The sequence below is a fragment of the Electrona antarctica genome (genome assembly GCF_951216825.1).
Source record: "Electrona antarctica genome assembly, chromosome: 1".
Classification (NCBI taxonomy): domain Eukaryota; kingdom Metazoa; phylum Chordata; class Actinopteri; order Myctophiformes; family Myctophidae; genus Electrona; species Electrona antarctica.
The window spans coordinates 54,744,692-54,769,128 of record NC_136806.1 but is presented as its reverse complement, the minus strand read 5'-3'; the positions used below and the strand labels follow the sequence as shown (position 1 = coordinate 54,769,128).

Genomic DNA, 24,437 nt, shown 5'->3' with positions numbered 1-24,437 from the left:
AGCGGTGGTAATTTTAACGTGTCGGACCGCTGATTCGAACTGGCGACCTTCCGGTATCAAGACCGCTCAGCAATCCGTTCGGCCACCGCTGCCACTATACCCATGGTAGGGGGGCGGGACTGTGACGCTCTATAGACATGCTATTTTAGCATTTTTTTTAGCATTGTGTCACAAAGAACACACACAACCCACACGACACATGTGCCTCGACTCCCATCCTTACACCTGCTTCAAAGGCCCTGCAGCGTGCTCTGTGAAGACTCGATTAGATTGTTCGTGTTTCACTGACCAACATGCTGACGCCAACATAATAAACAAAGAAATAAATGCCACACTGTGTACATAATCAAAAGTACAGAGACAGTCTGATAGTCTAATTGTCAGACTACAGAGAATGGAGGGCAAGAGGAGAGCATGTCATATAGAGACCAAAGATATGAATTGTTTGTTTCGCGAGAATTGATCTACTGTATGTATGAGCTCACTATGAGTTCACAACACGTCGCATTGTTGCGAGTTGTGAGCTTGCCGATGGGCTGTTTTCGCTACTCTTGCACGACACCATCATACACCAAAGAATAAAAAAAGCGCATTAATTTACGAATAAACCAAAAAAAAATGAGAAAAATGGAGAAGCAAGATTTGTGCTGCGATGATTTGAGAGTACATGCTGTAAGACGCATTAACCCGTTTTGGGCGGGAAACCCCTTTTGGTGTTTTAAACATGATGTTATAATTTAGCTATTGAAAAATAGCAGATCTACAAGCTCATAGCGCGCCACGAGCTTGTAGGTCTGCTATTTTTGAAAAATCGTGAAAATGTGGCACAAATCTTTGAATATATATTCTTTCAGAAGACTTTCTTTTTTTTTTCTTTTTTTTTACGTCAGGCCTAAAATTAATGGGTTAAAGTATTCAACGAGCCGCCATCTACCAGTACGCATGCAGACAGCGTGAAACCCTTCTTAGAACAATGCCAATCCAACTTCTCGTCGTCTCAATTCCCCCCCCCCCCCCTTGTCTATATCTGTCTTTGTGTCTGTATTATGTTTCCATTTCAACATTCCTTTCCTCATGAATTAACATGAGCAGCAGCAGCAGCCTAGCAGTCAGGTGAGATGTAGACCACTCAGTTCGGTAGGAGGTCAATCAATCACCCGTTTCCCGCAAACCATTAATATTCATTAGTGGCCTGGAGTCACCTCCTCGCGCCCCGGAACCCGCACCGGACACACAGGAGAAGCTGCACCGACGCCGCGCCTCATTCGCTTTTTTAATATTCATGAGGCTGCCGAGGGGAAACAAGACTCATAGTCCTATACGATGCGGGAAGTGCTGTAGTACTGACGTGTGTGATGCCACACGTGCACGTGTGTGTGTTCGTATGTCCGTGTGTGTGTGTGCGCGTGCGTGTGTACTAGGCAAGCAGGCGGGACCTAAGGCATTCACTTCATGCTCAGAGCTCACAGATCAATACCACATTGTCCTTGGAAACAAACATTGGTGCCCGTCTCATTTGTGAACCCGCTCAAGCACATCATTAATCCAGGGGCACCCCCTTCCCCCCCCCCCCCTCCTCACCTTCCCACGTGTCAACAGAAACTGTCACTCACACGGTGGCTGACTTTTTTTCCTCCCTGGTACGGTTGGGATTTGGGAGACAAAGGTTGCCGGATTGAACATCTGTATAACAATGTCAGGCGTCTAGTATGTCTGCCCACAATGTCAGCCTTTCACACATGCCCTTAGAGAAGATTTGTGAATTATTTAAAAAGGGCTCTTGCCTGCATGGGACGCTTCAACAAGTCTCCAACTCTAGACTCAATGACTTCTCACTTTATTAACTACTACTCCTCCGCGGGTTTGGAGTCAAGCGGACCTCGGTGGACCACTCAAGGATAAAGCACACTAAAAAGGTAAGGAATGAATGGAGGAATGCAATAAAACGTGATTTCCAGTATGAAAATCCGGTAGCTCACTTGGTAGAGCCGTATACTATTCAAGGCCAAGTCTTCCTACTCACTGTCACTGTCAAATAAAGCACCGGAAAAACAGCCGTATTACCACTCTGACAATAAATATTGCAAATACCACTACTGCGACAATACCATGCTACTGTACCATTCACTGGCTCCTGGCTGTTGATCACACCCTAAACAGGCTAGTTCACCATTTCCCAAGCTGTGGGTTCATTGCTAAAATTATAATTAAAGTATTCGTATTGCAAATGCAGACGTAGCGCGGGTCATTTTGTACATTGTTTTTTAATTACTATTATTTCAAAACCTTCAAAATATGGTAAATTTTCAAAGATTTTTCTGAAATGAAATGTCATAAAAAATACAAACGAAAATTTGAAAATTAGAAAACAAATGTTAAAGGAATAGTGAAAATAGACGATCTACAGGCTCACAACATGGCGCTATTTCCACTAGCTGTTGATTGCCCTCCCTCCATCGGTCAGGACAGCATATAGTCACTCCCCATCATCATAGCCAGGGTCCAATTCACTGCCTTACTTTCCTTCTACCCTGTCTGGCACTTAAATGTCTAGCTCTGGTGTCTGTAATTCCTGCCAACGGACTATTTAGAATAGATAGACGCTCGGTACGAGGTTACTTTGTAGTACATGTTTCCTTAACCCATTTTGGGCGGGAACCCCTTTTGGTGTTTTAAACATTATGTTATAATTTAGCTATTGAAAAATAGCAGATCTACAAGCTCATAGCGCGCCACCGAGTGGCGCGCTATGAACTTGTAGGTCTGCTATTTTTGAAAAATCGTTAAAATGTGCCTCAAATCTTTCAGAAAATTGTCATGATTTAGATTTTTTTTTTTTTTTAATTTCGACGTCAGCCCTGAATGGGTTAACACTCATTCCTTGACCTCTTTGTCTGTTCCGTCTGCCCCGTGCACATTACACAACAACGACCAGCATGACCCTGCGGCAGTGAAATAAGACAGGGTAGGAAGAAAGGAGAAGTTGGAGCCAGCCTTCGGAACCCGGGCATTGATGTATGCCTAGTTTTACCTGGCCAGATGAGAGAGAGAGAGAGACAGACTGTAGGTGTAAAGATTGCGCCTTCGATCGTCAAATCCTCCTCTAATGAACCCTGCCGAAGGGCTTGATCCTGCAAAGCTTGGTCAGGCCCACAAAACACACTCTCATCTCCCAGTGGTAACTGCCCGCTCTGCAGGCTCCTGGCCCGTTCATCTGTATATGTGGTACAGACTAGGTCTGTTTCCCAAACAGTGGGTCGGGATCCTAGCCTGGTGTTATCCAGACCGTTGCTATGTGTTCGGCTTTTATTTTATTTTTTTCCCTTCACTTTTCAAGTGAGAAAAAAAAAATCTGCTGAATGTATAGCGAATCGGTCTGGATGGATTCCAGGCTATCATTCAGGACCAGCAATAACTGGGTCGCAAAACATTTTTTATGGGTCGCAAGTAAATTATTATTCCATTTTCTACATACAAATAATATATATATATATATATATATATATATATATATATATATATCATACTATAATTCTGACAATGTCTGAATGTGTGTGTGTGTCTGTCACCGCCGTAGCTCCTCACTGCCTGCACCAATCGCTCCCACTTTTCACACAGGCATTGACCATAATAATATGGAGGTCTTAACGAAGCCCTTTTTTCCAATTTAACAAATTATAAATTAATAATGAATTTATTAGTGAATTAAAAATGTGAAAACGCACCCAGGGCACAGTACCCCCCGCGGCCACATGGCACAGTACCCCCCACGGCAAGTATTTCACAACGGGTAAGGGCTAGTATATATAAACGTCTAATTTATTTTTTGGGTCTGGAGCTAAAACGTTTGGGAGGCACTGCTACAGAGGGCCAAACAAAAGGATATTCCATCTCTGCGCGGATGTCGTCCAGGCGATGGGACAGCTCAATGGAGTCCTCCTCCTTGTTCTCGTTGAACACCTTGAGCTGGATGTCCAGCTCCTCCGTCTCCTTGAGCTCCTAGAGAATCAACATGGCAGATGGACAGACAATGGGAATGGATACATGTATAGCATGGCTAGGCCTGACCTCAACATTTAAAACAAAAATATTCTAAATCCTCCAGTTTTCTGAAATAAATATTTTCACGATTTTTCAAAAATAGCAAACCTACAAGCTCGTAGCGCGCCACTCGGTGGCGCGCTATGAGCTTGTAGATCTGCTATTTTTCAATAGCTAAATTATAACATAATGTTTAAAACACCAAAAAGGGGTTCCCGCCCCAAAATGGGCTAATATACTGTACACCATAGCTTGGGCTACAGTGTGACCTATATTTGAAGCTGAATTTTAAACATACAAGCTTGTATACCACGCTACTAGTGTTACTGGCACGTCATTGTTATTTATTTGTGACCGCGGGTCGCATTTATTATGGAGAAAAGCCAAGGGTTCGCAACTCACTTGCATACACGATACATAGTATGTCCTGCCTGCTGCGATTGTGAATAAATACTTGGGAGCATTACGAAAGCGAGTTGCGAGCCCTTTGCTTTTCTTCACGATATCTGTTAGTTTAACCCAGTTTAACAGTCTGGCTCAGCACCAAGACCGGAGGATGTGCGCTTGTTCTATTTTATTCCGCATTTGTTATGAAAAACATACATTCCCTGTCACCCAGGCGGATGTGTGACCTCGTCCTAAAGGTCGCTTCTTGCCCTCAGGCGTCTTGCTGGTTTGGTATTTTTGAGAATGTTGTATTTTGTTTAACATTTTGGGCAATTTACAAGTATGTCTCCCAATGCTGTATATCTCTGCAGGGTCAAAGCATGGTGCGTTAAATTGCTTATAAAACAAAAACAACGGTACATGCTAGAAACATTATTTTTTCTGTGTAAAGTAGAGACTTGCAGCTTTAAAAGGAGACATTCCGTGACATTGAGGTCATATCGCACATCTTTCTATTGGCATTCAAATAACTGGCAGAAGCTACATTTGATAGATATTAGACCATGGCCATTTAACATTGTAACTCACTGTATAGCTTTAAAAGCCCTCTTCACTTTATTATTTATTATTTGGAATGCAGCACTTTGATTCCCACATTTGAATGGCTTGTATTAGACTAAGTAAGAGTAATACATTTATTTTATGAAATAAAATAACTTTTATTTTATAAAATATATGGCGTTTTATTTGATAAAATAAATGGCATATAGTGACTTGAAAAAAAGGGTGAATTACCAATACCTAGCCACTTTAAACTCTCTCAGTGTTTTTCCCCCACACCATTTCAACAATAATGGCAGTGCGTCAAAAGTGTTCAACATTTTAAAATGCACGCCGAGATCTACTAAATTGCACACCGATACACTTATGTACACCAGGCCGTTTGCTAAAAGTCAGAAGTACGTAGACTTCTGAAGTGTTTGAATGAACACAGATGGCTTTCTGTGCATTGCAGTGAACTAGTTCTAGATTCTAGCACACAAGAACACCAGGCTATTTGGTTTCTCTGCTCACAGCTGTAGAGGGGAACTGGGAAAAACCAAGATGCCCTGAACCCTCTTAACCCATTTTGGGCGGGAATCCCTTTTGGTGTTAGCATTATGTTATGCTTTAGCTATTGAAAAATAGCAGATCTACAAGCTCATAGCGCGCCACCGAGTGGCGCGCTAAGAGCTTGTAGGTCTGCTATTTTTTTTAAATCCTGAAAATGTGGCGCACATTTGGAATATATATTCCAAATTAGTTTGGAGTTTTTAACTCAAATCTTTGCTTCTGGGGGGTCCCTGGAACAACATCTTTTTTAGATGGGGTTCAGCGGCCTCTTACATAAAATTTTTGGGTTCCTTGACATGAAATATTGAGCACCACTGATATAGAAACATATAGTATTTCAGAAAACTGTCAGGATTTAGAAGACATTTTTTAAATTCAGGCCAAAATGGGTTAACTAGGTATCCCTGGATGTACCAGTTGCTGCACACCTGTTCTTGCCACAGGGGGTTGTGGGGGGGTGGGGGGGGGATGGGGGGGTGCTCTTTACCACTTCTCTATGAATCACCGCTGGTGGAGTTTACAGACGGAGACAGGGCCAAATGTAACCCAATTTCTGCAGCTATCAATCACAACCGCACAGTGTTCTTTGGGCCCCGCCATCTGTCTTAAGCAATGCCGGTTTCTGAAAGGGAAATGGCACACAATGCCACAAAGAACGAGCGGGCGGGCAAGGTAGCAAGATGAAGGTCCAAGAAAACTCTGTCAAGGACTACAGGAACAAACACACGTTCCCCCTTTTTGTCTTTCACCGGAGTTCACTTTTTCCTCCATCATCATCGCCAATCAGCTCCGCAGTCTCCCGAGTATAATTCATAATTAGATGACGCGCGGCCGTCGGCTTAAATGCCCCGCATTAAAAAAAACCTGGAACGTGACAGTTATAAATGACGGTACAACGTGGACTCGTTCATATCGGGGGGCAGGAATGGAGATAATTAAAGTAATGAAAGTAATAATCAATGGGAGCAGCCCGGGATGACTTATTAACCCATTCTGGGCGGGAACCCCTTTTGGTGTTAGCATTATGTTATGCTTTAGCTATTGAAAAATAGCAGATCTACAAGCTCATAGCGTGCCACCGAGTGGCGCGCTATGAGCTTGTAGGTCTGCTATTTTAGAGAAATCGTGGAAAATGTGCCTAAATCTTTGAATTATTCTTTCAGAGTTTCAGTTTTTAAACTCAAATCCTTGCTTCTAGGGGAGGTCCCTGGAACTACATATTTTCAGATGGGGGGGTCGGCGGCCGATTACATATCATTTTTGAGAACCACTGATATGGAAACACGAGGTTTTTTCAGGAAAGAAAATACATTTTAAAAATATATATATTTTTTAAATTTCGACGTCAGGCCTCAATGGGTTAACAACTGGCACCGTGACACGTTCACCCTCCGTGCCGCAAATGAGGTCTTGAATGATGAGTGGGTGCTTGTTTGCCATCGCCTCGTGTGAAGCGCCGTGGGCTGATTGATAATGATGCCAGGCTGAGCTGTGTTCAGTGATGTGACGCCTGGCGCTGATGCCAACTAGAACACAGCTAGAATAACCCACGTTGGGCGGGAAACCCCTCTTGGTGTTTTAAAGCATTACGTTATACTTTTAGCTATTGAAAAATAGCAGACCTACAAGCTCATAGCGCGCCACCGAGTGGCGCGCTACGAGCTTGTAGGTCTGCTATTTTTGAAAAATCGTGAAAATGTGCCTCAAACTTTGAATATATATTATTACAGAGTGAACATTTTAACTCAAATCTTTGCTTCTTTCGACGGCAGGCCTAGATGGGATAATGTAGGTGACATGCGGACACGGGACGGACAGATTAGCCTAATAGCTCACTCTTTCAAATGGATATATACTGTGCGTGTGGGTGTATATATATAGATGTTCAATAGTAGACAGCCAACAGAGCGATGAGTCATAATATGCCACACCATGTGAGTTCATTATCTGAGATTAAGATGGCATGGTATCCCGATGGCGGTGGAAAGGGGAGATGTCACCCACATGCTGAATGTCGTTTTGTGTGCCTAACGGTATACACACTTATACCCGTGATTCATTTCCAAGACCTCGCGATCGTCAGTATTATAGTTTAATGACTTTTATTAAAGTCGCTTTTAACTTTTGAAGTTTATGTCTCTGACCTTGAAATAATTATACTGCTATAGTTCTTTTTTTTGGTTTCTCCGACATTTGTGACGCAACACCCATCTGCTATTTTCACAAAATGTATCTGTGGAGCCCGGATCAAACAAAATGTCATGCCTCAACTCTTAAAATTAAAACACACACACACACATCAGTGTGTGTGTGTGTGTGTGTGTGGGGGGGGGGGGGTGTCCTCAGGTCAAACATTAATATTTCGGCGGGTCACTAGCCTGAAGAAGGTGGAGAATTCCTGCTTTAGAACAGGGGTTCTCAACGTTTTTGGCCGGGGACCCCCGGAAATGCTTTGGCAGTGTCTCGGGACCCCCGCCCCGCCCCCTCCCGACACCCAATATAAATGGACTGCTACAATAACCTTAATAATAGAGACAATACACCATAAATAAATACTGAAACCAGATATAATCATTAGGGAAGGTGTATGCATGTACTATGTGTACTATATGTAAACTCTTCATTTCCACTTTCCAGCCATTCAGTTGCAAAAAAAAAAGTAAAATAATTTGGGGACCCCCCAAAATAATTTGGCGACCCCCCGAGGGGTCGCGACCCACGGGTTGAGAACCCCTGCTTTAGAACACAGTGTACAACTGTACATGCATGTTCAGTAGGTTGTGTTCATTTCAACAGTTACTCACGGGTAGGATCTTCTTGAGACCACATCTCAGGAACTCGTTGCGCAGATGTATTCTGAAGTCCAGGTCATCAGGGGAGGTGACCAGGGCATTAATCAGCTGCATGCAGGCCGCCTGTGGGACAGATAAACAGGACGACAGCACACAGAGACACGCACGCACCATGGTCATGTTAGAGCATTGGATGGTCAGGTCATCATTTAGATAAACAGGTAGACAGCACACAGAGACACGCACGCACCATGGTCATGTTAGAGCATTGGATGGTCAGGTCATCATTTAGATAAACAGGTAGACCGCACACAGAGACACGCACGCACCATGGTCATGTTAGAGCATTGGATGGTCAGGTCATCATTTAGATAAACAGGTAGACAACACACAGAGACACGCACGCACCATGGTCATGTTAGAGCATTGGACGGTCAGGTCATCATTTAGATAAACAGGTAGACCGCACACAGAGACACGCACACCGATGGTCATGTTAGAGCATTGGATGGTCAGGTCATCATTTAGATAAACAGGTAGACCGCACACAGAGACACGCACACCGATGGTCATGTTAGAGCATTGGATGGTCAGGTCATCATTTAGATAAACAGGTAGACCGCACACAGAGACACGCACACCGATGGTCATGTTAGAGCATTGGATGGTCAGGTCATCATTTAGATAAACAGGTAGACAGCACACAGAGACACGCACACCATGGTCATGTTAGAGCATTGGATGGTCAGGTCATCATTTAGATAAACAGGTAGACAGCACACAGAGACACGCACGCACCATGGTCATGTTAGAGCATTGGACGGTCAGGTCATCATTTAGATAAACAGGTAGACAGCACACAGAGACACGCACGCACGGTGGTCATGTTAGAGCATTGGATGGTCAGGTCATCATTTAGATAAACAGGTAGACAGCACACAGAGACACGCACGCACGGTGGTCATGTTAGAGCATTGGATGGTCAGGTCATCATTTAGATAAACAGGTAGACAGCACACAGAGACACGCACGCACCATGGTCATGTTAGAGCATTGGATGGTCAGGTCATCATTTAGACAAACAGGTAGACAGCACACAGAGACACGCACGCACCATGGTCAGGTTAGAGCATTGGACGGTCAGGTCATCATTTAGATAAACAGGTAGACCGCACACAGAGACACGCACGCACCATGGTCATGTTAGAGCATTGGACGGTCAGGTCATCATTTAGATAAACAGGTAGACAGCACACAGAGACACGCACGCACCATGGTCATGTTAGAGCATTGGACGGTCAGGTCATCATTTAGATAAACAGGTAGACAGCACACAGAGACACGCACGCACCATGGTCATGTTAGAGCATTGGACGGTCAGGTCATCATTTAGATAAACAGGTAGACAGCACACAGAGACACGCACGCACCATGGTCATGTTAGAGCATTGGATGGTCAGGTCATCATTTAGATAAACAGGTAGACCGCACACAGAGACACGCACGCACGGTGGTCATGTTAGAGCATTGGATGGTCAGGTCATCATTGGATTTTGTTCCAAGTCACGTTGCCTCCGTGTTCTATAAATGTGTTTTTGGCTGGAGCTGAAATTGAATTGAAACGGACACTGAATGTACAGTACCGTACAGTGTTACTTTTGACAGCAAATTTTGATTTAGTCACACCTGAAATGTTTTCGTTTTAGACTACTTTTAGCCGACTAAATGTCAGAAGATTTTAGTCAACTACATCTACGGTTGATTCATTCAACTAAAATGTATTTTGGCGGTGCCCGGCGGCATCGTAATGCCCGATTCATACAGTACTTGGCTGCATGCCAAAAATAACAGATCGACAAGCTCACAGCGCGCCGCAGCTTGTGAGCTGGTAGATCTGCTGTTTGCGAGCCACGACACGCCACGCGCTACCAAACATAAAATGACTTGTCTTGGTTTTACTAGATCTCTTTTCTGCTAGTCCCTTCCCTAATATTTTAGTCTAGTTTATATTTGTCGACAAAATTGTCAATTTCATTAGTTTGCGTCTATGAAAAAAGGTAGTCGACCAACATTACTGATCATAATGTTAGTCGACAAAAATGCAATAAGCAACCAATAATTCAGAGGAGAGGACTTGTATTTCCTATGGGCTGACCATGTCATTTTGCACCCATGTGGTAATCGCCCTAAGCACTTGGCTATCGGGTAGCAGAGAGCATTCTCTGCCCTTATCATAGAAGCATAGAAGGCGAACTAGAGATTGGAGGTGCGGTGAGCCTATTGACCAGATGTGCATCATTAATTGATTTATTGGTGAAGGGAAGAGGTGCGGTGGGGCAGAGGATAAGGGCAGGGCGGGGCGGGGAGGGGAGGGGGGGGATCACTGATGGGTTTTAACAGCCTGTAAGGCGGCTCAGGGGAACCGGGGAGCCGAGGTGAGATGGAGCGTTCCTCAAGACAGACAATCGATAACAAGCTGAAGGATTCTCATGATCGGCATTTGAAATGTTGTCTTTGAAACGTTGACCCGTTGCATCTCTTGGTGGATCTGTGTGTGTGTGCTTCATTGAAAAGCCACAGCATTGCTGTCATGCAACATTTCCTCACACTCTGTGGTATCGCCGTTTTGCATCGTTGTTTGAATTAAATGCGTTTGACGGTTTCGCCGGGCTCCGGACGCACGCGCGCACGCACACACGCACACACGCGCACACACGCACACACACACACTATAGTCTGTGATTCTTGACCTAGTAGTGTGCCGTATCCCTCATTCCCCCCCCCATCACCCCCCCTCTCTCACTGCCTTCCTTTTTAAATCCACATATAGGGCAAGGTGTTCCATCTTCCTCGTTTTAAATAAATAAAATAATATGTTCAATATGTTCCACCATGCATTCAGTTAATTATAACGCTGCCGCACATCACTTTGATGGGACTGTGCCCTGTGAAGGCAGGATAAAAAGCCATATGGAGTATACAGCATCGGTCTGTGTTTTGTACATGTTGAATCCCTATTCTGCACCAATAGGACGGGGACGATTGTTATGCAGAACATGTCAAATAAACTTTGAGTTTTACAGATACATGCTGGCTATGCATAATACCAATAATAGTTTATTTGTGCTTCAATTGTGTAAATCACTTTCATACAGTCTAGTTGAAGGTGTTTCACAGCACTGAAAAATACAATATGCAAATTGACAACAAACAAACACAAAGGAAGAGCACCAGCAGCCACCTCGCAGCTTGACAGCAGCTTCCGATGTTCGTCACTATTAACAACATCAACAACTGTAAACAACATATGTTTCCTCTGCGTCAGTCAAGTAGGTGCTGGTGTTGAGTGTATTATGCCAGTGGTGGCAGGCAGGCAGGCAGGCAGGCACCTCCAGAAACACAGCAGAGGCATGGAAGGCCTTCAAGTAAGATCTGAGCACTGAAGCCTGACATTTTTTACCCACCCAGAGGTCTGAGACGTGAAAGAAACCATCACAGGACTGCACCTGAGTGGTGAGCGAGCGCCATGCAGCTGTTGAAAGATTCCCTCTCTTCTCGTTGCATGCAGATTGACACGCACATCAAACACCCCAGACACACCTCTGACAAGACGTCAGAGGCTAAAGGGGAGCTTGTTTTGACGTGCGACTTTGTGCGTGCGTGCGTGTGTGCGTTACTGTACTTGTGAGGGCCAAGTGTCCTCACAAATATAGTACAATTGGAGAAATAAGACATTGTGAGGAGGACCATTTTGTTTTTTTTGGAGTGAGACGATTGAGACTGGGGTTAGGATTAAGCGTTTTAGAGGTTAATTTTAGGGGTTTGGCGGTGGAGCTACAGTATTATATGCCGATTTATACTCGTTTTCCTGTGCCGGTGTAAAAAAATAGTCAATCTACAAGCTCACAACGTATCACAGCGTGACACGTTGTGAGCTTGTAGATCTGCTATTTTTTGTCCCAGGTATTTTCATTGCCGTCCAAAAAAATGTTGATATCCTCACTAGTACAGAAATACAAACGTGCGTGTTTGTGTGTGTGTGTGTGTGTGTGTGTGTTGATGTTAGCTATATAAAGTTGTGAAAGCTGGAATGCAGCCATAGGGCATATCCCAACAGTATAATTAGAAGTGGCACTGCCGGGATGGTTTTAAAGTTGGGATGCTGGAGTTAGGCAGCGGAGCAAAGCCTGAACCACAACAAAACTAATTTTAATCACATTAGCAAAGTCCCAGGCCCAGCATCCGATTGCAGGTTTAACCCATTTGGGCCCGACCTCAAAATTTAAAAAAAATCTTCTAAATCCTCCAGTTTTCTGAAATAAATATTTTCACGATTTTTCAAAAATAGCAGACCTACAAGCTCATAGCGCGCCAGCGAGTGGCGCGCTATGAGCTTGTAGATCTGCTATTTTTCAATAGCTAAATTATAACATGTTTAAAGCACCAAAAGGGGTTCCCGCCCAAAATGGGTTAACCAAGGAACCCCTCCGCCCCCCAAAAAACAAGCCTATTAATTTCTTTGAACTCTCAGCATCAGCAAAGTATTTTAATTTACTTCACAATTAGCAGAGCTCCATTTCATTAGCGAGATTTTACAAAAAGGAGGAAAACGGCAGAAAATCAAGTCCAAAGGATTTGCACCGCGCACACGCACACGCACACACGCACACACACACACACACACACACACACACGCGCACACGCACACGCACACACACGCACACACGCGCGCATATATGTTGGCTCCGCAAACGCTAAATCTTTAGAAACGATTATTCCACAGTGTTTTCACCGAAGAAAAACATGGTTCAAGTTGTTTTCTGTTCGTGGTCTCCTGGTGATGGATACTGGCAAAAATAAAGACAGCCGTGTTGCTTCGCTGCTGCCCTTTCTCCACAAGGTCCTTTGAGACTAGAAGAGCATGGTGAGTAGAGACACAAATGTAGAAAAAATAAATGGGGGAAAAAGGAAAAAAAAGTGGGGGTTGGGATGGGGCATTTGTAAGAAGTTCAGAAAAGTGAGACAGATACACAGAGAGAGAGAGAGAGAGAAAGAGAGACAGAGAGAGAGAGAACCTTATAGGAAATGAGCAGGTCACTACGGTGTATTATTATGTTCCGAGCGTCCACACACAGAGAAACGGAGCGGGATGAGGCCATGCTGCTGCTCAGTGAAGCAGGTGCTGTTGATTAAGGCAGGGGTGACGGAGCTCCCGGTGCATTTCAATGGCCCTGCCACTGGGCTGCCGTCGCACGGCAAAAGGTGCTGGAAGGTTGACAAGCGGGCAGGAAGGAGAAGTAGAGGAGGGGGGAGGGGGGAGAATATGCGTGTTGGGAAGCGACAGGGGGCCAAGATACAATGGGCCCCGGAGTGACACGACTGTCAATTTCAATCTGGCCTCTGCGTCACACGACAGGGCTTCCAGACGAGAGGCTGTTTGTGTGAGTGACACCTAACTTGCTTCTGTCCACTGCGCGCGCGTGCACGCGCACACACACACACACACACACAGCGGCGTCTCCTGTTGCGGTTTCACGGAGACCTATGGTATCATTTACTGTGTTTAGGTGGTGTTTTTTTAATTAGTTTATCTTTCCTTGCTGTGTGTGTGTGTTTTTTACACAGACAGGAATTATTAGTTGTGATTAGTATTTACCATTATTATCTACTTTAAAAAAAGACATTTGAATATAAATGGTTCAATTACATTTTGAGGGGCCCTGTTGAATCTATTTTATATAATATTATTTCATGTTGTATGTTTTCATTATAGCGTGTGCGTGCGTGCGTGCGTGCGTGCGTGCGTGCGTGCGTGCGTGCGTGCGTGCGTGCGTGCGTGCGTGCGTGCGTGCGTGCGTGCATGCGTGCGTGCGTGCGCTAACCTGTAGCTGCTGAGCATCGTGGTTCTCCAGACCCTCCACAATCGGAGCAAATCTCTCTTTGTTGTTCCTCTCTGCAGCAATTGTCATGGCAGCTAGAATCTTATCCAGGCTAGAATAGAAGAGAGAAAAAAGGAAAAAGGGGAGCGGGCAAAAAACACCAAAGTCAACAAACACTTTTATCGCCTCGGTGACAGGACATTTACTTACAGTTTTCATCTCAAACGGCATGTATCTTATCTTCCCCAAAGTGCCTTATGGTCTGGCCATTTACTGGGCCCCGTCCTGGGTCACTCGGGCCAATTCTATTCCTCTCAATCTCTTAGCCCGTTTTGACCCGAGATCAGATTCTAAAAAATGTCTTCTACATCCTGACCAGTTTTCTGAAAAAGCTATGTTTCTATGTCAGTCGATTTTTCAAAAATAGCAGACCTACAAGCTCGTAGCGCGCCACTCGGTGGCGCGCTATGAGCTTGTAGATCTGCTATTTTTCCAATAGCTAAAGCATAACATGATGCTGACACCAAAAGGGGTTCCCGCCCAAAATGGGTTAACCCATTTTGACCTGAGATCAGATTATAAAAAATGTCTTCTACATCCTGACCAGTTTTCTGAAAAAGCCTATGTTTCTATGTCAGTCGATTTTTCAAAAATAGCAGACCTACAAGCTCGTAGCGCGCCACTCGGTGGCGCGCTATGAGCTTGTAGATCCGCTATTTTTCCAATAGCTAAAGCATAACATGATGCTGACACCAAAAGGGGTTCCCGCCAAAAATGGGTTAATATGCAATCCTGTCCATTATTGCCATCCAATTTTGCCTCCTTAGTGTGCGTTGCTACGGTGACGCCAGACAAGGAAAGGCCTCTATTGCTGACGCAATCCGTTGGCAAAGCAATTGCGACAGAGATGCTTTTGGCTAGGGTCAGTGAGGGTGCAAAATTATTTCAACGAGAACGCCTGCCAGAATGAATGCCTATTGTGAAGGTAAGCAAATTAGGGTGATTACCAGGGCTCAAGGCAGCTCTGATGAATAGTGATTTGGACCATTTCAGACTCCAAAATCATGAACCAAAGATACAATATGTTGCACTCCATAAGCATGAACAACACAACCACGGTGGAAGCAACAGACAGAGAACTAATGGGCACCTCAGTAAACGGGAAACATTAAGGCCCTCATTTAGCAAAAGGAGTGTCAAATCTGCCTCAAATTCGAGCGTCGGTTTTGGAGTACACTCGCGTCGGCGCAGCCTTTATGAAGTGATCGCAAACAGCTGATCCTTGCTTCATTTCGTTCCTATAGTTGATAAATGTGACGGCTGAAATCAATCTGGCACGCCCTATGAAATCAAGCCTCGCCCTCGTTTTTGCAAATCCTTGCATGTATGCGCTCGTGCAAAACGCTGTTTAAATGGCTTAAGCATCTAACTTGCAACATTGTTTTTAATTGCGCGATTTTAATTGCTTGTACACTTGGAAATATCCTACCAATTTCATATGACATGCCTCTACAATTTCACATGTATAATGTATTAGTTTTATATACAAAGTGAAAACATATTTTTAGATGCCTGTGACAGCCTGTCAGCTGGTCAGACAATGCTGCTCCGTTTTTCTACGACAGAAAAACAGGTGAGGACAAAGCCTACGACAGCTCCCGACCCGACGTGATATTTGGCCGGGCGCACGCCAAAGTTCATGCTGGAATGATAAATGCCGAAAATTGCGGCGATTTTGGCGTACGCGTTGATAAAAGAGGGCCTTAGTACCGATGGGATATGGCTTTGTAATATCCATCTCTCTCTCTCTCTCTGTCTCTCTCTCTGATGTTAATAACTGAAAACAAGCTAAATAAAGACATGCTAGAGAGTGTATTTACTATACTATACTATACACTACACTACACTACACTACACTACAAATACATATTGTATTTACTTGCCCTACCCTTCACCATGTAGCTATTGAGGAAGGCAGAGGCCCAAACATTTGGCTGCGCTCGTGGGTACATCAACATTATGAGCGACAAATTATTATATTTTTCAAAGTGCATTTCACTTCACCAATGGAGCGAAATGCTCAAGCATTGAGGGTGGATATCTCATCATGACCCATGCCTATGACCTGCAGAACATGATCAAATAATGTCATTGCGCGTATGCCTGCCTACGCACACGCACACGCACACACACACACACACACACACACACACACACACACACACACACACACACACACACACACACACACACACTTCTGAATTTGAATATGACAAACCACAGAGCTCCAAGGACTTTAGCTTGTTCCAAGCAAATGCGCTCTGATCAAACATATCTTTGAAAGCCCACAACACACATACTGTACATACACACACACTATTCTACCTGCCTTTTCAGAGAGCTACAGGAGCTGACATCTGCTCCCTGTCTTTATTGGGGTGTCATTGAAATTCAGTGCAGACGTCAGTCCTGCAAAAAGCACTGGGAGAATGGCTTGGAGGAATGTTTTGGGTTTTGTGTGTGTTGTATGTGCACACAAAAGACACTACATCATGCATACTAGGGCATTCACTTCTAGTCATTTTTACTAGTTGACTAGTCGACTAGTTGTTTAACTACCTATTATGTAAAAAATGAAATAAATTAAAAAAATAAACCTTTTTTTTCGGGGAAATACATATGTGTACATTGAAAAACTGTGTACATGACTATAACTATAATCTACCTGATCTTGAGGCCTACAAAATCTTATCAACTAGTCAACTAGTACCAACAAGTTTGACTAGTGGATTTACTAGTCGACTAGTAAACTAGTCGACTAGTTGCTTAATGCCCTAATGCATACCGGTGTACTTATTGTATAAGCATGCAGACACCCGTGCACATGTAAACACCCACAAACACGTGTGTGTGTGTGTGGGGGCGCGCGCGCGCACACGCACACGTGTGCGTGTGCACATGTAAACACCCACAAACACGTGTGTGTGTGGGGGCACGCGCGCACACGCACACACACACACACGCACACGCACACGCACACGCACACACACACACACACAGAGAGTATGTTTACCAGCTTATGTCAACCGTGGGGAGGGAAAGCAATAATAATGTCAGGGCGATGATAAAATACGAGTAATCGTTTTTAGTGAGCAAGGAAATCACTGGCAGATCATGCGTCTGACCTACAACTGTCAGCGGTGCGGTGCATGTGTGTGGAAGTAAGCCTGACACGGAGATAAATGAAACGGCCGTGTGCTGTGATAGGGGTTAGGGAGTCACAGGCAGAGTGGAGGAGCACAGAGGCATACTGAGCAGCTTAAAGACAGTTCAGTTCAGTCGACTTCAGACGCGACACTTCAAGAGAACAGGGCTTGCGTAGGATCTGCTTAACTTGTCATGTTAACCCTTTTTGTCGGTCGGAAAGGGGAGTGGGCGTTGAAAGTTATGAACCCATGAAACAACATCGGAAATCACACCGTGGGTTTTATTTATGTTGTTTACTTCAGAGGGGAAAGTGACGTCCCAGGTCTTTGGACTGTCACTCATATACGGCGTGTTCTAACGTCGGCCTGTGATCACAGCGGGGGGGGGGGGGGGGGGGGCATGCGGAGGAGTACTATTAGGAGAGATACTTGAGCTGTGTTGTGCACAATTGGATGTGTGTGCATATACAAATGATGATGTACTTGCTTAAACATAACTGCACATGTGTTTGCTTTGCATGTCATGCTTTAACCCATTCTGGGCGGGAACCCCTTTTGGTGTTTTAAGCATTATGTTATACTTTAACTATTGAAAAATAGCAGATCTACAAGATCTACGAGCTTGTAGGTCTGCTATTTTTTTTTTAAATCGTGAAAATGTGGCGCAAATCTTTGACAATATTTTGATCTCAAATCTTTGCTTCTGGAACATCATATTTTCAGATGGGGGGGGGTCGGCGGCAAAATACATATATTTTTGGGGGGTCCTTGACATGAAACTGTTTGAGTTTTTCAGAAAACTGTCAGGATTTAAAACTTTTTGTAGAATCGTAGAATCGTTCCCAGGTCTAAATGGGTTAAGAGGGTTATTCAAATTTTGACATTTTCATTAGATACTGTAAATGTAAATCTGTGTCTCAGTGTCTGTAGTTCCCATATCTGGAGAACTGGGCGCATGCATCACAGACAACCCGAGGGTCTGTGGTGTCCGGTGTCCAGTGGTTGTCCAGAACCACCACTCTGCTCCGATATGCCCATATTTATCCATGTATTTGTTCTTTTATAATCGATTAGTTTGATTCACTTTTGTCCCCCCCTATCATTGATGATATATATGTCCAATTCCAGTAAGATAATTTGGAGTTAGTAAGCCATGCACCGTGTCTACAGTTGGGTGCCACCGATATTGTCCCTTATCATTTGACCCATTTAGGCCTGACCTCAACATTTTTTAAAATCCTTCTAAATACTCCAGTTTTCTGAAATAAATATTTTCACGATTTTTCAAAAATAGCAGACCTACAAGCTCGTAGCGCGCCACTCGGTGGCGCGCTATGAGCTTGTAGATCTGCTATTTTTCAATAGCTAAATTATAACATAATGTTTAAAACACCAAAAGGGGTTCCCGCCCAAAATGGGTTAACTGTCCTTTTGCGCAGATCACGCAAACCTCAGCAAAAAGAAAAGGACAATATCGATGGCCTCCAACTGTAACTGTAGCACGGGGCAATACTGTACCATCGCCTATAACGGGCCTACTGTATTTAGATGGGCAGAGACAACACTATTAATCAAAGTAATCAATAAACTACTATTTAATACTCTCATAAATTAAAATTCAATTCAGTCTTTTCCCCTGAAACATTTCACAAATAGCAGATATACAAGCTCACTGCAAGCTTGTACATCTGCTATTTTTGATCATGTTTTGGAAAATCTTGAACGTTTGTGAAGGCCTTCGTAGAATCGGCATTTGATTTTTTCCCCCGCATTGATATGAATATTATACATATCATATTAAAATGGTAAAACTAATAGATAGTTACAGCACTACAACCCTGCTGAACTTGGCTTCTCTGGCTATTGTGGGTTTGTTTATGTTTTTTCCTTCTTTTTTTTTTTTTTACCAGCACATACAGACTAACTTTGAAGTGTCATTGTTATTCCAGTCCAGCCCCTGAGGGAGACACAATAAAAAAAAAAGGGAAAAGCGCAACCCTGGATTCAATTTATAATCTGTCAGCCAGGCTGTGTGTCCATAGCAAACTAGGCTCAGCACTTCAGCACATTACACACACCAAGCTGCATCATATGAACACGTTAGCCGACACAATTCAATGCGTCTCCGTGGCTGAGCGCAAAACGCACTATATGAGCGTATATTCAGTGGATACGGGACTGTTTTGCAGTCTCGGTGTGGGAGCAGAAGACTGGAGTACAAGTAGCGATATCGCAATGTGGAAATACTTTGGGGAGACTAGTTCACTCCAAAGAAATTATAAATCAGTATACTCACCCCATGGAGACTTGAATTCATGGTTATGTTTTGTGTCATATTCCTAACTCCTAAGCCCATAATTTGATTTCAGAATCATAGGCCGTCATGTTATTGGAGAATAATTATTATTGATTAACCCCATTCCGGGGCGGGAACCCCTGTTGGTGTTTCAAGCATTATGTTATGCTTTAGCTATTGAAAAATAGCAGATCTACAAGCTCATAGCGCGCCACTCGGTGGCGCGCTACGAGCTTGTAGGTCTGCTATTTTTGAAAAATGGTTAAAACATATGTTTTTCAGAAAAATGTTAGGATTTAGAAGCCTTTTTTTTTTAATCGACCTCAGTCCAAAATGGGTTAACAACTATAACCACACGATATTGTCATATTTTAGGGTATTTGAAAATAAGACGTGTTGTGAGCTTGTATGCTATTTTCCACTTAGTACAGTACAGTACTGTACTGTATGTACAGTGTGTGAGTAAAAAAATGCACTGTACATAAACGTACATGTAAACAAACTTTACAGCACTGGAAGAGAGACTGGAAGTCTCTTGCCATTACGTCGGAACATTATTCAGATTAAGCTCAGCACACGTTAAAGTTGACAAATTGTGTTTTTATCCCCGACGAATAACTACGCAACCTTTACAAAGTATGTGCATTCTCTCTTAGCTGCTGGGGCCGCCGTTCCTCTTTCTCTTTTATAGCTGGCGCTTTGATGTCGGTTTGTGTTTTTTCTTCTGTGTCATCTGTGTTTTGCTGCACAAACATAGATGTGCCATCCTTGCGAGACCGTGATTTGAATTTCAATGGACAGTAACTGCTCCCTGACAGAGTCTTTATTTTAACCCATTTAGACCTGAGGACGATTCTACAAATGCCTTCTAAATTCCGACAGTTTTCTGAAAAAACCCTGTGTGTCTATGTCAGTGGTTCTCAAACATTTTCATGTCAAGGACCCCCCAGAAATATATGTAATTTAATTTTTGAAAAATAGCAGACCTACAAGCTCATAGCGTGGCACTCGGTGCCGCGCTATGAGCTTGTAGATCTGCTATTTTTCAATAGCTAAATTATAAAAGAATGATTAAAACACCAAAAGGGGTTCCCGCCCAAAATGCGTTAAGGACTCTGTCAGCACACAACTACATTTTGTGTGGTGCGCCGGGCCACTTTGATAAGAAATCAAAGTGTGTGCGTGCGTGTGTACGTGCGTGTGTGCGTGCGTGCGTGCGTGCTTTTGATCAAATCAGAGATGTGTGTCTGGACCACAATTTGATTTGTTGTGGGTGGGGAGGAAAGTCATGCCTCTGCTTTTGATATCACCCCCTCTGGTCATTCAGTTGCATCACCGGTGGGGATATATTATATGTTTTATCCTTCCTTCTGGTCGGAAAGAATTAAATGCATGTAGCATTTACTTTTGGGAAAAATGTAGAGCGTCTCATGCGTTTGATATTTTATATAAATATATGTGTATACTTAACCCATTTAGGCCTGACCTCGAAATTTAAAAAAAATCTTCTAAATCTTCCAGTTTTCTGAAATAAATATTTTCACGATTTTTCAAAAATAGCAGACCTACAAGCTCATAGCGCGCCACTCGGTGGCACGCTATGAGCTTGTAGGTCTGCTATTTTTGAGCTTGTAGAGCTTATAGATCTGCTATTTTTCAATAGCTAAATTATAACATAATGTTTAAAACACCAAAAAGGGGTTCCCGTCCAAAATGGGTTAAGTTAACCCTGGTGTCCATATTTTTGGGCACATTGTCATAATTGGTCAGTTATTTTCAGATACTGGGTGGGCACTTCAGGAGAGACTAGTATACCCATATCAAATATAATGGAGCACTTATCTGGTCACCCCTGCAAAACAATACAACACGTGCAGACCAGTCGAGTGTTCCAGGAGGACATTATTTGAGTAGTCTCTCCTGAAGAGCCCGGATATTATTTTTTCTCTCTATTGCAAGTTGTCCCTGTTGAGCAGGCTGAAGCGTGCAGGACTTCTCTTTACTTAACAGTAGATATACTATATTTTCAAGAATAGCAGATTCCACATTGCTCACGACGTATTGTGATGCAAAGCATTGTGAGCTTGTAGATTTGTCATAATAAAAGAAGTGTCATGATGTAGGCTTTGTAGGACTTAAGTGGTTAACCCATTTTGGGGCGGGAACCCCTTTTGGTGTTTTAAACATTATGTTATAATTTAGCTATTGAACAATAGCAGATCTACAAGCTCATAGCGCGCCACCGAGTGGAGCGCTACGAGCTTGTAGGTCTGCTATTTTTGAAAAATCGTTCAAATGTGGCGCAAATCATTGAATATATATTTCAGAGCGAACATTTTTAACTAAAATATTTGCTTAAGGGGGGGTCCCTGGAACTACATATTTTGAGATGGGTGGTCCGTAGAGATAGAGATATAGAGATAATTCTGGGGGTCCTCGACATGAAAAAGGTTGAGCCCCACTGACATAGAAACATAGGTTTCATTATTTATTTAATTTTAGGATTTAGAAGCCTTTTTTTTTTTTTTTTGACCTCAGTCCAAAATGTGGTTAATACAATGTTGCCCCTCTGTTTGTTTGTTTTTTTAATATAAAATCATAAGCTGAACATTGCAGAGATTTGGACTCACATGTTCTCCTCTCCTATGATGCACACAGCGGAGAGGATCTTGAGGATCTCCGTCATCATGTTGGCCTGTTTGGGGTCGATGGCCTGAGCCAGCAGCAACAGGCTGCGATCATTCTCCAGGATCCTTTGTAGTCCATACTGCGAGGAAGAAAAAAGAAGAAAAAAAAAAGACAAAAGCAATTCCATTGGGTATGAATTAATGAGAGCATTTGCATTCATGGATACATTTTACTTCAAGTAAAAAAAAAGAAAAAAAGAAAAGAGGAAAAAAAAAAAATTATACAAAAAAACACTAATGCAAGTTATAGTTAGCCCTAATTCTCTTTTAACCCATTTTGGGCGGGAACCCCTTTTGGTGTTTTAATCATTATGTTATAATTTAGCTATTGGAAAATAGCAGATCTACAAGCTCATAGCGTGCCACCGAGTGGCGCGCTACGAGCTTGTAGGTCTGCTATTTTTGAAAAATCGTGAAAATGTGGCACAAATTTGGAATATATATTATTTTTTCAGAACTTTGCTTGTGGGGGGTCCCTGGAACAACATATTTTCATATGGGGGTCGGTGGCCAATTACATTTTTGGGGTCCTTGACATGAAATATTGAGCACCACTGATACAGAAACTAATGAGTTATTTCAGAAAACTGTCAGAATTTAGAAGACATTTTTTAAAATTTCGACATCAGGCCTAAATGGTTTAAGGAGGGACAATGAGGCCATGGGAATGGAGACGATGATGAATTAATCCAATTCAGGACAGGGCTATAGGGACAAATACTTATAGTCTCCGCTAGCTTTAAATCTCTGCGCGATGCAATCGCTGGCTAGAGAGATGACCACGTGTGGGGATTGGTGGAGAAGGGGTATAGAAACATCAATAGTTCATCTATCCTGGAAACGTGTGCTACTTTTTGAGAAATGAGCCAGCCATTCCCAAAAAAAGAATAATTAAAAGAGAGGGGACGATGGGCTTAAAATGGTAAATTAGCTTCCCTTTACTGTCCCATTACCACACTTGTCAAGAGCCCTGCACATTCCATGGCAACCTGCACACACTTAAATACTGAGTGTTAATTGAATCCAGAGTGTGTAAAAAAACGGATGCGTCCATCTTTTACTCTCAGTGTTAAACTTGACTGTGTACTTCCATCTATGATGACCTTTTAACCACTTAAATCCTATATACGTAATTGGCCAGTGTCCCTCAGGGGGGTTGAAGGAAAACGTATTACACTTCTAAAAATCTTTAAAAGTGATTTGAGGCAAGAACTCAACCCAAGAATCTCTACAACCTGACCGACCTGAATTATTTACCGATCATTCCAATAGGTTCCTATACAAGGACGGCCGGACGGGCCTTGTTGTACTCCCGTTCACATACAAACCTTATTGTTCATGAAGGCCTTCAGGCACTGGATCAATTTGTGCTGGTTCTTCTTATCGATGCTCTCCTGTCTGCAAAGCAGAGCAATAAAACACAGGCGGTGGAGATCAGGCCATTACGGAACATAATCCAGTGTGTGTGTAAAAGGGGATATTGAGGGAGAGGAGGGCGGGCGGGAGGGAGAGGAGGGCAGGCGGGAGGGAGATCACTCACTGTTTCTTCTCCAGCAGCTTCTCCAGAGCGTCCAGCAGAAGGCCCAGACCCTCATGGCCAAAGTTGTTCACCCAGCTAGAGGGAAAGATCCACACAAAAAGGACATGATATTAGTCAATAATCCACATTATCCATGTGTGTCGATACAGCTGGGTATGTTACAGGTTTCTTCCCCAGACTAAATCAATCGCATGTGTATGAAGACGGGCAAAACCACACAGCATTTCTTCATTAACCCATTTTGGGCGGGAACCCCGTTTGGTGTTAGCATTATGTTATACTTTAGCTGTTGAAAAATAGCAGATCTACAAGCTCGTAGCGCGCCACCGAGTGGCGCGCGCTACGAGCTTGTAGGTCTGCTATTTTTTGAAAAATCCAAGAACGACTGACATAGAAACATAGCTTTTTCAGAAAACTGTCAGGATGTAGAAGACATTTTTTTAGAATCTGATCTCAGGTCAAAATGGGTTAATTGAGGAGGGGCGCACATATGCAG

General features: G+C 43.3%; 1 protein-coding gene across 1 annotated transcript in view; it reads right to left on the bottom strand.

Moving 5' to 3' along the window:
• The window catches only part of diaph2 (diaphanous-related formin 2), a gene marked incomplete at its 3' end in the record, with an annotated part of 255,964 nt that overhangs the window by 37,921 nt on the left and 193,606 nt on the right, over positions 1 to 24,437 (bottom strand). The window contains exons 11-16 of the mRNA XM_079497475.1: positions 23,942 to 24,016; positions 23,730 to 23,799; positions 22,345 to 22,481; positions 14,216 to 14,324; positions 8,346 to 8,456; positions 3,887 to 3,999 (exon numbers count right to left, since the gene is read on the bottom strand). Coding sequence (XP_079353601.1) covers positions 3,887 to 3,999; positions 8,346 to 8,456; positions 14,216 to 14,324; positions 22,345 to 22,481; positions 23,730 to 23,799; positions 23,942 to 24,016 — 615 coding nt within the window. The remainder of the gene's footprint in view (positions 1 to 3,886; positions 4,000 to 8,345; positions 8,457 to 14,215; positions 14,325 to 22,344; positions 22,482 to 23,729; positions 23,800 to 23,941; positions 24,017 to 24,437) is intronic.